The sequence below is a fragment of the Suillus fuscotomentosus genome (genome assembly GCF_016647785.1).
Source record: "Suillus fuscotomentosus strain FC203 chromosome Unknown F5891scaffold_298, whole genome shotgun sequence".
NCBI classification, from domain to species: Eukaryota; Fungi; Basidiomycota; class Agaricomycetes; order Boletales; family Suillaceae; genus Suillus; species Suillus fuscotomentosus.
Window position 1 is genome coordinate 5397 of NW_024539810.1, and position 12026 is coordinate 17422.

Genomic DNA, 12026 nt, shown 5'->3' on the forward strand with positions numbered 1-12026 from the left:
AAAGTAATCGTGTCAACGTTGACGACCGAACTGTTGTGAAAATATCTGAGTGCAATAGCACAGCTTGTGGTTAGGGTTCCGAATGAAGACGATAGCTTTCTAGCAGAACGCGTCACTGCTCGTCGCGCAACCAAACCAAGTCTTATATCTCCCTCCTTTAATTACATTCACCCAAGATGCCGCTCGAGGCAACGATGATGATAATCGACAACTCAGAATACATGCGTAATGGAGACTATATCCCATCCCGCTTCGAGGCCCAGTCTGATGCTGTCAAGACCATCTTCCAGACCAAGATTGATTCAAATCCAGAGAACACTGTTGGCGTCATGACAATGGCTAGCAAAGGGTACAACTCAGTTACATGTGCAAACTACGATTGCTGATGTTTTCTTGCAGGCCCGAGGTTCTCGTGACCCATTCGAAAGACATTGGACAGATAATCAAGGCCTTGCATGTAACATCATCGAAAATTGGCGGGTCAATAGATATTCCTACTGCCATTAACATTGCCCAGCTTGCCCTCAAACATCGAGAGAACAAGAATCTGCGCCAAAGGATAATAGTCTTTGTCGGATCTCCGTTACAAGGACAGGGAGCGGATGAGCGGGAAATGGTGAAGCTCGCAAAGAGATTGAAGAAGAACAATGTTGCTGTTGACTTTATTGCATTTGGGGACGGCGTAGAGGAGGAAACCAATGTCCTCAAGGCTTTCGTAGACAATACAACGAATAGCGATAACTCGTGAGTGTCACCTTGTCAGAATGCGTGCGTAGATTGATGCGCCTGGTATTTAGACATCTGGTGTCTGTACCACCTGGCACACATCTATTATCAGATGTTATCATTTCTTCCTCAATTCTGTCGGAAGACCGGGGCATACCACCAGAAGCGATGGGAGACGTCGGTGGTGCATCGGGTTCTGGTGGTGCCAACTTTGAATTTGGTGTTGACCCGAGTTTGGACCCTGAGCTTGCGTTGGTGCGTTGCTTTTTCTGACATCGAATACGGAGTCTTGTTGACATTTTATCTTATTTAGGCCCTTCGCATGTCTATGGAAGAAGAACAAGCTCGCCAGGCAGCGGAAGAGCAAACACGTCAATCGGCTACCGATGCCACGCCTCAAGCGGAATCAGCAGGGGCAGACAAGGATGAAGAGGCCATGCTCGCTCAAGCTCTCGCCATGTCCGAACGCAACGATGTTGACATGGGTGAGGAGCAAGACGAAGATATGGATGAAGAAGAGGCAATTGCTCGGGCAATTCAGATGAGTATGAAGCAAGAGGAAAAAGAACAGGGGGGACAGTAGTACCAAGCTTACATACCCTTACTTGTATTTTCCTCCGAGTTACACTCCGATTTCTCGAACGGCTGTTAGTTTGATATTGGCGCTCAGGCGCTGAGCGCTCTGAGCAAATACTCATAACAACTGGCACAGCCACTTCGACCTCATTCCGAGTCCGTTCGTTTCCTCAGATTCTTCCCTTGACGTCTTCTTTGAAATCCTCTATGCCATCATCACTCACTGCATCCCAAGAGGAGCTCAAGGCAGCCAAGGTGCCTTTGGCTTGGAGAGATCAGTGCTCAGCGTACGTACCTACTTTACCCTTCTGGTTGAAAGCCTATGACCCACAATACTGTTGTCCGTGATACTTCAGACTCTTGATACCCTTGAATACCTGTCGGAGAGAAAACTATTATTTACCTTGGACTTGCGAGAATGAGCGCCACGGCTATGAGAAGTGAGTTAAAGCTCTACTTTTCTATCTGTTGAGGGCCTGACCAATACACACCCAACAGGTGCCAATACGATGAGTAGGCATTTCGACCACATACCTACACATATGACGCTCATTTTTTCCACAGCATGATGCGGAGGATGAAGAAAATGTCAAAACTGGAACTCCAGCAGGCAGAGCAGACTGCAGAAGCTGCCGAAGCTATCATCTAGAAGACTTTCTTAAGAACGCTTCATGTCAATCGATGTCGAGACGTCAAACAATGCAACAAGATAGATGAATGGTGTGATATGCTGGAGGCAAGATGCTATTATGTGCTGGAGTTCTACACTTTCCTCCCTGTCTCTTTCTCAAACTCTGAAATTTCCTTTTTTACCCGCTCAACAACTTCGTCTGGTGTACTGCTCTGCCCAAACGCTTCAACGAACTGCCCATTTGGATCCATGAGGTAGACGTATATTGAATGGTCGACGAGGTAGTCACCCTTGGGATCTGCATTAGGCGGGGTGGAGAAGTAGACGCGGTAGGCTTTGCATGTGGTTTTCACGGTTTCATAGTCACCCGTGAGACCGATGATACGAGGGTGAAAGTCTGTGAGATATGTCTTCATTTGAGAGATAGAGTCGCGTGCAGGGTCAACAGAGATGAATACAGGCTGGAAGATTGTTCCATAATCCTTCTCTGTATTTGTGGTGAATGCGTACCGCGGTTGAAGTGATTTATGAACACGAACCTAGAGAAGTCAAGACCGAGCCAATCTTGTCTAATTCAGCAGGACATATGTCGGGACAGTTGGTGAAACCGAAGTAGACGAAGTTCCATTTCCCCAAGAGGTCTTTATCAGAGAAAGGCTTGTTTTCGTGAGTCGTTAGCGTGAAGGGACCACCCACATGCGGTCGTCCGACGCTTCGAGATTCAAGCTCCTTTTCTGTATGAATATTTTTTCTTGAGACGCTCTCGATGGGTGGAATACGGAGAAGCACGTACGTCGCTGTTCGAGGAGCTTTTGCTTCTCATAACGGAAGTAGTAAAATAAACCAATGCCGGTTGCAACGAATAGAGCTGCAGCCTTTGGCGTAAAGACCTGGGATCAGATGCAAGAATGTGAACAGAGAATAGCAGGTGAGCTGAAGAAACATACCCCGACAGCAGCTCTATCCCGTTCCCCCGATGTAAAATAACGTCTGCCAGGTGTTGTTGCTTTGTTATGGCGCATACATATAGATTGACGTTGGCATTGAATGCTACGACCTGGCATACAGGTCCGCAATGACCTGAAATACGTGGATGAGAGCTTTGACATCTTCAGGTCGAAGTTCCAAAAGTAGTCGGGGTTGACAATCACTGTATATAATTCTCAACATCTCAACATCGCTACAATTTACAAATGATTTTGCACGGGATTAATGGTGCTTAGCTATGGTGTCACGCTCTCAGATTAAACATGCATCAACGTGCTACGTGAAGTCGCTGAAGGCCGCCATCATTTTCGAAGCTTCAACCTGTTACATAAAGAATTAAATGCTTGTAGGTCCAAGACTCCAACCATTGTTGACAGTCAACAATCATGTGGTTTTCTACTTTAGCATATGTGACATTGGCAACTGCCGCAACGCTGCAACCAATCACTTCGAGAAACATCGAGGGAAGCGTACGTTCCTCCGAGTCTAACAGAAACATCATCGAGGACGGTATGTCGCACTCTTATTTTACGACGAACATCAAGTTAAATTTAGGAAAGGATGGGGAGCGGTGACATGTGAGTACGAACTACTGAGCTTTCAATCACCTCCTAATGTCAGAAATGATCGACAGCACTATTTGACAATCCCGCAAAAATCACAGACACGATACACGGTCAATTTGGTCACCTACTCATTTCTTAAGGTGCTGCTTACAATATAACAGAAGAATCTGATTCTTTGTCTGCTTCAGCGCACACGTGGTACGAATCGCATTTTCCAGATACGGGAGAGTCTTTCTGGGACAAAATTATAGAGCTCGGTCCATATGTCAAGGATTATAGTGACGAGCTTTTTCATCACGCCATGGAGCTGTATCCATCCGAGAAGCTTGCGGAGTTCAAGGAATCTATGATTAACGTCACTGCCACTGCCACTGTACTGCACAAAGTCTGTAGTGATGCTGCAGAAGACAGTGGCGTCTCTCTCTACTCCGTAATAGAAGAACTTGAAGACATCTTCACTGTCCTATTCGAAGAGCTTATGGAGATGTTCCCGCCACCTAACGAGGCTCCTGGTCATAACAACCGTACAATCATGATCAGCACGGCCCTTGACCGCATCGAGCAAAGTTTTTTACAGGTCGCTACCAAGGTCGGAGTCAGCGAAGAATTGTTGCAAAGTGACTCTAGTTCTCTCAAGCTTGCTGTTCAACAGGTTGCCGTAACCACAGGTACGTCGCGATCATCTAGCCATTCTGGAACATTGACGACATAATATCAAATGATACAGGAGACCTTGTCGAACAGCATCCCGTCATCGCCCGTGCACTCTTGCTCGTTGCGATTGATATCTTATTACCTGAGATCGAAATCAGTGGATGGCTTCTTCCCCAACTTCTCCGTTTGTTCGGATTTGGACGGCAAGGACCAATCAAAGGTACGCTTTTGTATACTGTTGCGGTGTTGAGCAGCATATTACTGCGATGTTTTAGGTGGAATTGCTGCGTGGGTGCAACGTTGGATATTTGGTGCCAACATCCCAGCGGGTAGCTGGTTCTCGGTGCTCCAGCGCCTGGCCATGATGAGTACAAAGCTTTAAGTATCATTGAAGTTGTTCGGGTTTCAGCAGTAGTTTGTTTCATGTCGTTGAAAACCTTCGGGGTCTGTTTTTATGTTTATACTTAAGAGATGGTTTTTGATACCTCAAGTGTATTGCAGATTATGCATTGTAGATGTCCTTGAGCATTCATGAAATTGAACCTAGGATCCAACCAGTCAAGCAGTCTATTTGGCCTTCCCTCTTTTTGCAGCATCTAAAAGTCGGATGCGCTCGATGAGTGCTCGATGAGCGGTGTTTGATTTTAGGCGACCGCTTAGCGTCTTTTAAGTTTCTGCGCGAGCGAGCAACCCAAATATTTCCAAAACAATATATATTGAGTGAATCTTATGAAAGTGCAAGATTATCACAAAGGAATCAAATCTTATCTACATATCTACAGATCATCAGACATACTAGCCGTACTGATAGTAGATATACCTCGTTCAACTAAATCTTTCTTTAAAGAAATGGAAGCGTGATATACTGCAGGAACGTTACGAATGGTGAGATTGTGTTGTTGAATGAAACGATACTCTGCTCCAGATGACGAAGATGCTGAAAACTCCACCGTCTGACATCTCCCGTTGAGATGCTCCATGAGGACTGAATGTGTTGCAGCGCCGCCAAGTGAAATCAGATTGTCGAGAGCGTCCACGTCGTCTATGTCAAGCTCTGTGTGGAAGCCGGTTTCCCACACAGCTGCAACGATGACGGCGTGTACGCCAGGATGATTGACTGGGGCCAGCGAGTCCGGATCATTCGTTTCGTGCTAGAGAAAAAAAAGGATAAGTCATTAGAAGAAGAATACAAAAAGAAAACTCACCAAAAACAAGTACGCGTGATTCTCAACGAGTATCGGTACGCGTTGTTTCCTGTGCGCGATCTCCGCATTTGCGTCCAACGGACAGTTAAGATCATAATGGACTGGGACTTCGCGGCGCGCCCTCGTTTTGAAGGCCGTTCGTATGGTCGTTGTGAGGGTTCGGAGGCTCTTAAGACAGGTTTCGTAGTTGGGAACCTCCGCGTCAGGCATGAAGTCCTGGCGAGCTGCCGACAGCGCTGCCTCCGCCATCGCCGTGTTGACGCCCATTTCGGGCATAGCGTTCTCTAGTAACACCTTGCGGCGCATATTAGACTTCGCGGCTTCCATCAATTTCTTGAACTGCTCATTAGTCGGACGTTGGGGAGCATAGGGATGGGAGCGTGCAGGACTGTTGGCCACAGGCCCGGAGCCAGCCACAGGCAAATTAGTGATAGGCGAGGGAGGAGTAGACACCGGAGGCAGCTCTCTGCGAGACGGGAGTGGTGCAGTAACAGTGATGTCTCCTGTAGCCTGTAGAAGAGAGTCAGTCACGATCATGATACAAGTGAGCGACGCACTCTGATAACTCCGGTTGGGAACAGTTGTCCCCGGTGGCCTTCGGGTGGGCGGCGAGGATCGTATACGAATACCTTCCGAATTCCGGGCAGGTCGATGGGTAAGCGTCCCAGATAACGTGTCCGTTCTTCCTCCCTCTGTGGCTCTTGCATGTGTCCGATATTCCTGAAGGTTGTCGGTGTGGGCACATCAAATTGATGTGCCTCACGAGACACGAGTTCCGGTGGTGCAAATGGCATCTGTGGGAGCCCGTAAGTGTGAGCATGAGGGGCTGGTTGCTGTTGGAGCTGCTGGGAGTCTGGCGGTGGAGCTGGCTGCATGAACGGTGGGCGGTAGTTGTGCGACGGGCCTGGTTGCCCAAGATGTTGTCGAGGGATCTGCCGGGGGTCCGGCGGTGGAGCTGGCTGCATGAACGGTGGGCGGTAGTTGTGCGACAGGCCTGGTTGCCCAAGATGTTGTCGAGGGATCTGCCGGGGGTCCGGCGGTGGAGCTGGCTGCATGAACGGTGGGCGGTAGTCGTGCGACGGGCCTGGTTGCCCAAGATGTTGCCGAGGGAGCTGCCGGGGGTCCGGAGGTGGAGCTGGCTGCATGAATGGTGGGCGGTAGTCGTGCGATGGGCCTGGTCGCCCAAGATGTTGCCGAGGGATCTGCCGGGGGTCCGGAGGTGGAGCTGGCTGCATGAACGGTGGGCGGTAGTCGTGCGATGGGCCTGGTTGCCCAAGATGTTGTCGAGGGATCTGCCGGGGGTCCGGCGGTGGAGCTGGCTGCATGAATGGTGGGCGGTAGTCGTGCGACGGGCCTGGTTGCCCAAGATGTTGCTGAGGGAGCTGCCAGGAGTCCGGCGGTGGAGCTGGCTGCATGAACGGTGGGTGGTAGTCGTGCGATGGGCCTGGTTGCCCAAGATGTTGTCGAGGGAGCTGCCGGGAGTCCGGCGGTGGAGCTGGCTGCATGAACGGTGGGTGGTAGTTGTGCGACGGGCCTGGTTGCCCAAGATGTTGTCGAGGGAGCTGCCGGGAGTCCGGCGGTGGAGCTGGCTGCATGGACGATGAGTAGTAGTCGTGTGATGGACCTGGTTGTGCGAGATGTTCATCGGCTTCCTCCATATCGACTTCCTCCATATCATCTTCCTCCTCCATCTCATCATCCTCGTCCTCGTCGTCCTCATCCTCGTCCATGCCTTTGGATTCGATTAACGAAATTAGTTGCTGGTATGATGCCGGACCTTGAGGTTGTTCGACACGGACACCGATCTGGCTTGCATCTGAATTCAAAGACGGGTTTAAACCCGAATTTTTCCCTGGTTTTTTTATTGCCTAATAATATTATATTAGTAGCATGCGTAGGTAGTAGTACCGTAAGACTTACCTTCGCATTCTTGCGCAAGGGACGCTTTTTCGTGATCTTCGTGTGCTTGCGAGTTGCACTGGCCTTTGGGGGCATGATGATGGGTGGGTGGAAAACGTATGAGAAAAATGTATGCTTGAGTCCAGGTGCTTAACAGCCAGGGTTATTTAATTGGCCCCAGGGTTCTATCGGCCTCATGGCGCAGCCAATTCAATAGAAAGATCAATCAGTAATCACGAATGCAGACATTTATGTATTAGATGCACCGAAATCTGCATGCTGCGAACCTCGTGGCATGATGATCAGTATGTTTGACGCAGTTTCACGCGGGGTAAGGACAGAATAGGCAAAAAGATGTGATAGTGCGGAATGATATCGATGGTGACAAGATAGTATCGATAGTGACAAGAAGAAGAGAAATCAGTCACGAGGCTACATCGAACATTACTACAAAACTCTTGAATACATAAAACTGGTACACCGTTGATCTAGAGCGGTAATCGACGAATCAGTGACATTTTTGACCAAGATAAGAAATGAACTTAACTGATTGCCTAGTCCCGACCGCTTTCGGAGTCTTCGCCACCATCGTTAGCCATGATCAAGTCTGTGTCGGTGACCCCGTGTGCGATAAGTAGTCCTTCCATATCATTGTATTTACCTTGCACAAACTTGAGGGACTCCTTTGCTTTGAGGAGGTTTGTAGTAACGCTGGAGGATGGTTCAGAAACCTCTGTGCACTCTTTCTGCGCGTTTTCAATCCAGAGTCGAAGCCCATCTTCTGCAGCTTCATGTTCTTTCTTCAACTTGTTGATGGATTGGTTCAAGAAACTAGTCCACCTGCTCGCCTCTTCTACCTGCCAGATCCTGGTCATGATAAGGTGGCGAAGCTTCTCACAAGTGGCATACTGAGCAGCAACAGCCACTTTGAGATCCTCAGGCGGCATGTTTGTGTCGCCCAGAATCTCTGGGGCCTGTTTAATCGAGTTCAATACAATCAGTACCAGCAAAAATGTGGAAAAGACTTACAAGGGACACAAAACTTGCAATAGGGATATCATGTCCCTCTGACTCAGAGTCAAACAAAGCAGAGTTAAATGAGGAGCAGCTCCCCTTGGGAGACCGTAAGGTGTAGTTCCCCCGGGGAGAGTGTAAGGAGTAGTTCCCCAGGGGAGACCGAGACCTGCGTAGAGACCGAGACTTACACTTAGCCTTGGGACTTGCTCTATAAGCAGGAGAGGAATGTTCGACGAAAGTTGCAGAGCTGGTTGGGCTAGTAGGGCGCATAGTAGCAATACAAGTGTCCAGCATGATATGAACAATGGACTTGGAGGATTTGACCTGAATGTTTTCTCACTCAGCCTCTCGCTGCGGTGCTGTCAACAGACTTGTCAGCGAGTTTTGGAGTTTGAAGGACTTAACAGAATTCCAAATACACGGCGGTGGATGGTCAGTCAAGGTGATTCTTAAGGCTGCGATATCAATAAGTTCTTCAAGTTGAACGCTCCGATGGCATCCAATGTAGAAGAGGGCTTTACCTCTGACGAGATGTTTTTTAGGGCCGGAGAGTACGTTTTTGATATCAAACTTACACGATGGTCCTGATCAAGCTGGCTATCATATAGTGGTACTAGCCAGTATCCTTGTCCCACCTGTTCCACGCCATTTGTGAAGGTGGAAGAACTTTGCACTCACCTTACAGATGATCCGCAATGCAATGCTGTACCCATCCCTCATGCACTTCGCCAACCTGCTGGTCCAGGTGAAGAACGCATGGGTCGCTATCACACGAAATCCGGCTCTATTTACGGGTTTCAACGGCCAAATACGTTCGAGCGCATGAAGGCTCATGACTATGAGTCCGCTCGCGAACATAATGTGTACTACCCATTTTCTGGGAGGGAGGAATGGGAACTCGCCAAATTTCTCATCGAGAATCTGAATCAGGGGCAAATAAGTCGCTTTTTGAAGTTATTATGGGTCAGTGAACTTTACATTAACTTTTAAATTTTAACAGCTCGCTATTAGGTGAAGTCAGAAACACGGCAACAGCCCACATTCAAAACTGCGCCCCAACTGCTAACCTTTATGGACGCCCTGCCAAAGGGACCGCAGTGGCGCTGCACAACAATCGAGACAGATGGTTATGTTACAATGCATCCTGTGCATCTTATCTGGCGTGATGCTTTGGAGGTAACGAAGCACATATTTGGCAATCTGATTTTTGCCAATGACATGGAATTCGATCCATATGAGATATTTGTTGACGGAGAACGGGAATATGGTGAATGGATGTCGAGTTCGCGTGCGCATGATATCCAGGCTTGTATTATTTTTTATGTTCGAATACAAATTCTGACGATAGTTTTTATGCATAGGACGAGCTTCCACGAGGTGCTACCATTGTGCCCATCGTTCTTGCATCGGACAAAACTCCTGTCACTCGACACACAGGAGGTCTCGAGATGCATCCCACGTTCCTTACTATCGCTAACATCCGATCTGACATTCGCATGAAGGCTACGGCTCACGCATGGTCGTGCATCGCATATATGCCCATTCCTCAGTTCATTTGCAACCCCGAGTTCTCTTCACTCTTGCAAGCCCGTGTGTGGCATCGGTGCATGGATATAGTCTGCATGAATCTCAAGGAGGCAGCCGCTGTAGGCGCAAGTATGGTGGACCCATTGGGTCTCTTACGCTATGGATTTACCCCCCTTGTCGCATATACCGCCGACCTCCCCGAACAACAGATGGTTTCATGTGTAAGTAAGAATACATCACCAGTCACTCTAGCCATCCAGTCACAGTTCGGGGACGGAAAGTTGTATGAACCTCGCGACGGCCAGGGCACACTCAGGACACTTGAAGAACTTGGTCAGCGTATCGATCCCTGGAAGGTCCAGGAATTTCAAGAAGCAGCCAAAGCATCACATCTCAGCGGGGTGCAGCTTCCCTTCTGGCGTGACTGGCGCTTTGCTGATCCAGCTATTTTCCTTGCACCTGAACTTCTCCACACATGCCATAAATTTTTCTTTGATCACATCCTCAAGTGGTGTAAGGAAGTTGTTGGGGCTGATGAACTCGATACTCGCTTTCGTTCGCAACATAAACGCATCGGAACCCGTCACTTTGGGCAAGGTGTCTCCCATGTCTCGCAGATGACCGGTCGGGAACATCGGGACATCCAACGCACAATCGTACCTACAATTGCAGGTGTCGTCGATCCTGATTTCGTCCGCGCTGTTCGCGCGATGGTCGATTTTATCTACAAAGCACAGGCTCCAACTTTCACTCCAACATCGATCGCTGACATGACCTCCTCCCTCCAAGAGTTTCACAAATTCAAACACGCAATTCTCCGTGCCGAGGCTCGCCGAGGAACATCGGGTCCTATTGAGCATTTTGAAATTCCAAAACTTGAGCTCTTAGCATCATTCGCTCGAGCCATCCCCCAGCTTGGCTCCATTATACAATTTACTGCTGATGTCAGTGAGCGCATGCTCATCACACAGTGCAAGAATCCATTTGAGCGCACCAGCCACCAACGTGCAACGTTCACTCAGCAAGTCATCCATCTCCTGGACCGGGAAGAGACTGCACGCCAGTTCGACCTCTATGCCCTCCTCCGCTCAAACGACATGTCCCTCAACAACCTCATCGTCAACGAATTCGACGAAGTCGTTGACATGGACCCGATGTTGGGTTGGATCATGCGCGTCGCTCCCGAAGAACTGTCTCGGTTTCAAGGCCCACGTCCCGTTTGCAACCATTTCCTCAAAGGCCTGCTGTCTGAAGACAGCAGGGTCGCCTTTCATATCACTGTATCCAGTGACCACACCAACAAGACAGCACCTTTTTTGGCGCGATTATACCAGCTTCCTGACTTTCCTCTGACGCTTCGCTCCTTCATTGAAAGTGTCAACCCTACGCTCGCAACTCGTTTCCAGAACCAACTGCTCAACGTCTGGAACAAGTTTCGTATTCAGCTGCATTCAATGTTGCGTCCGCGTCTCGTCATGCCGAGCCAGCAGGTACAAGCATATCCGCCATCTACCAATTATCCTTGTGGAAATTGCGATGCTGTCCTGCTGCAGATGCACAGTGAAGGTGAAGAAGGTGAAAATCTTGGTGAGTTTTGAAGTTACGGTCAGTATCTTTGTATTCACGCATTTCTTCACTAGACGCCATTGTAGCTCAAGTTCGCATGGTGTTTGGCTTGTCAAAGAAAGGCCCACCGTTGCCTGCTGAACTTGACCAAATATTCCTCTATGTACAGCTCTTCGAAGTCGTCGCACGTCCTCAAGATGATGTTGGAGTCATGATGTTCCGCGTTAAGCTGTAAGGATTATCTATTCCCTACGCGCCGACCATGCTTAAAACTGAGACGCTCGAATGGATCATACGTTCGAGCTAGTCCATGTGATTCATTGATGCGAAGAGTGCAACTCTTCGCATCCGAACTACAAGGATACATTCCTTTTCGTTTCTCTTACTCTTTCGTCATCATACCTTGTGCTCTGATTTCACGATTCCCGTTTCTTCACCGATATCTCTCAAAGCACCATATGCTACTTACTCTCGTTCCAGTCTAGTCAAGAACTCGAAATCGTATATAATCAGTGTACGTAGATTCATACTTACAGAAAATCAGACAGTGAAATTCCCCGCTCCAAGAACGTTTGAAAACCTCAGAAAAATCTCCTCTCTCTAGCCTTGTTCAAATTCGTTTCGTGTTTTACGCTGACACGTCTACATATCTATCCGTCTCGTTCACAGTTC

The 12026-nt window shown here is 48.6% G+C and overlaps 3 protein-coding genes across 3 annotated transcripts; 1 reads left to right on the plus strand and 2 right to left on the minus strand.

Moving 5' to 3' along the window:
• Positions 1 to 4916: 4916 nt before the first annotated feature.
• Positions 4917 to 7340, minus strand: F5891DRAFT_1201430 (uncharacterized protein; the record flags this gene model as incomplete). Its single annotated transcript, XM_041368881.1, has 4 exons — positions 4917 to 5291; positions 5346 to 5855; positions 5903 to 7213; positions 7266 to 7340. 4 exons carry the CDS (start codon positions 7338 to 7340, stop codon positions 4917 to 4919), a joined length of 2271 nt encoding a protein of 756 aa, XP_041216502.1.
• A 458-nt stretch (positions 7341 to 7798) lies between these two features.
• F5891DRAFT_1201431 (uncharacterized protein) lies at positions 7799 to 8531 on the minus strand (the record flags this gene model as incomplete). The annotated part of the gene is made up of 2 exons (XM_041368882.1): positions 7799 to 8218; positions 8274 to 8531. The coding sequence occupies 2 exons, from the start codon at positions 8529 to 8531 to the stop codon at positions 7799 to 7801; spliced, it is 678 nt and encodes a 225-aa protein (XP_041216503.1).
• Positions 8532 to 8753: 222 nt separating this feature from the next.
• On the plus strand, positions 8754 to 11589 carry F5891DRAFT_1132697 (uncharacterized protein; the record flags this gene model as incomplete). Its single annotated transcript, XM_041364743.1, has 7 exons — positions 8754 to 8812; positions 8870 to 9228; positions 9283 to 9584; positions 9623 to 10009; positions 10127 to 10732; positions 10760 to 11375; positions 11441 to 11589. The coding sequence occupies 7 exons, from the start codon at positions 8754 to 8756 to the stop codon at positions 11587 to 11589; spliced, it is 2478 nt and encodes an 825-aa protein (XP_041216504.1).
• Between the last annotated feature and the right edge of the window lie 437 nt (positions 11590 to 12026).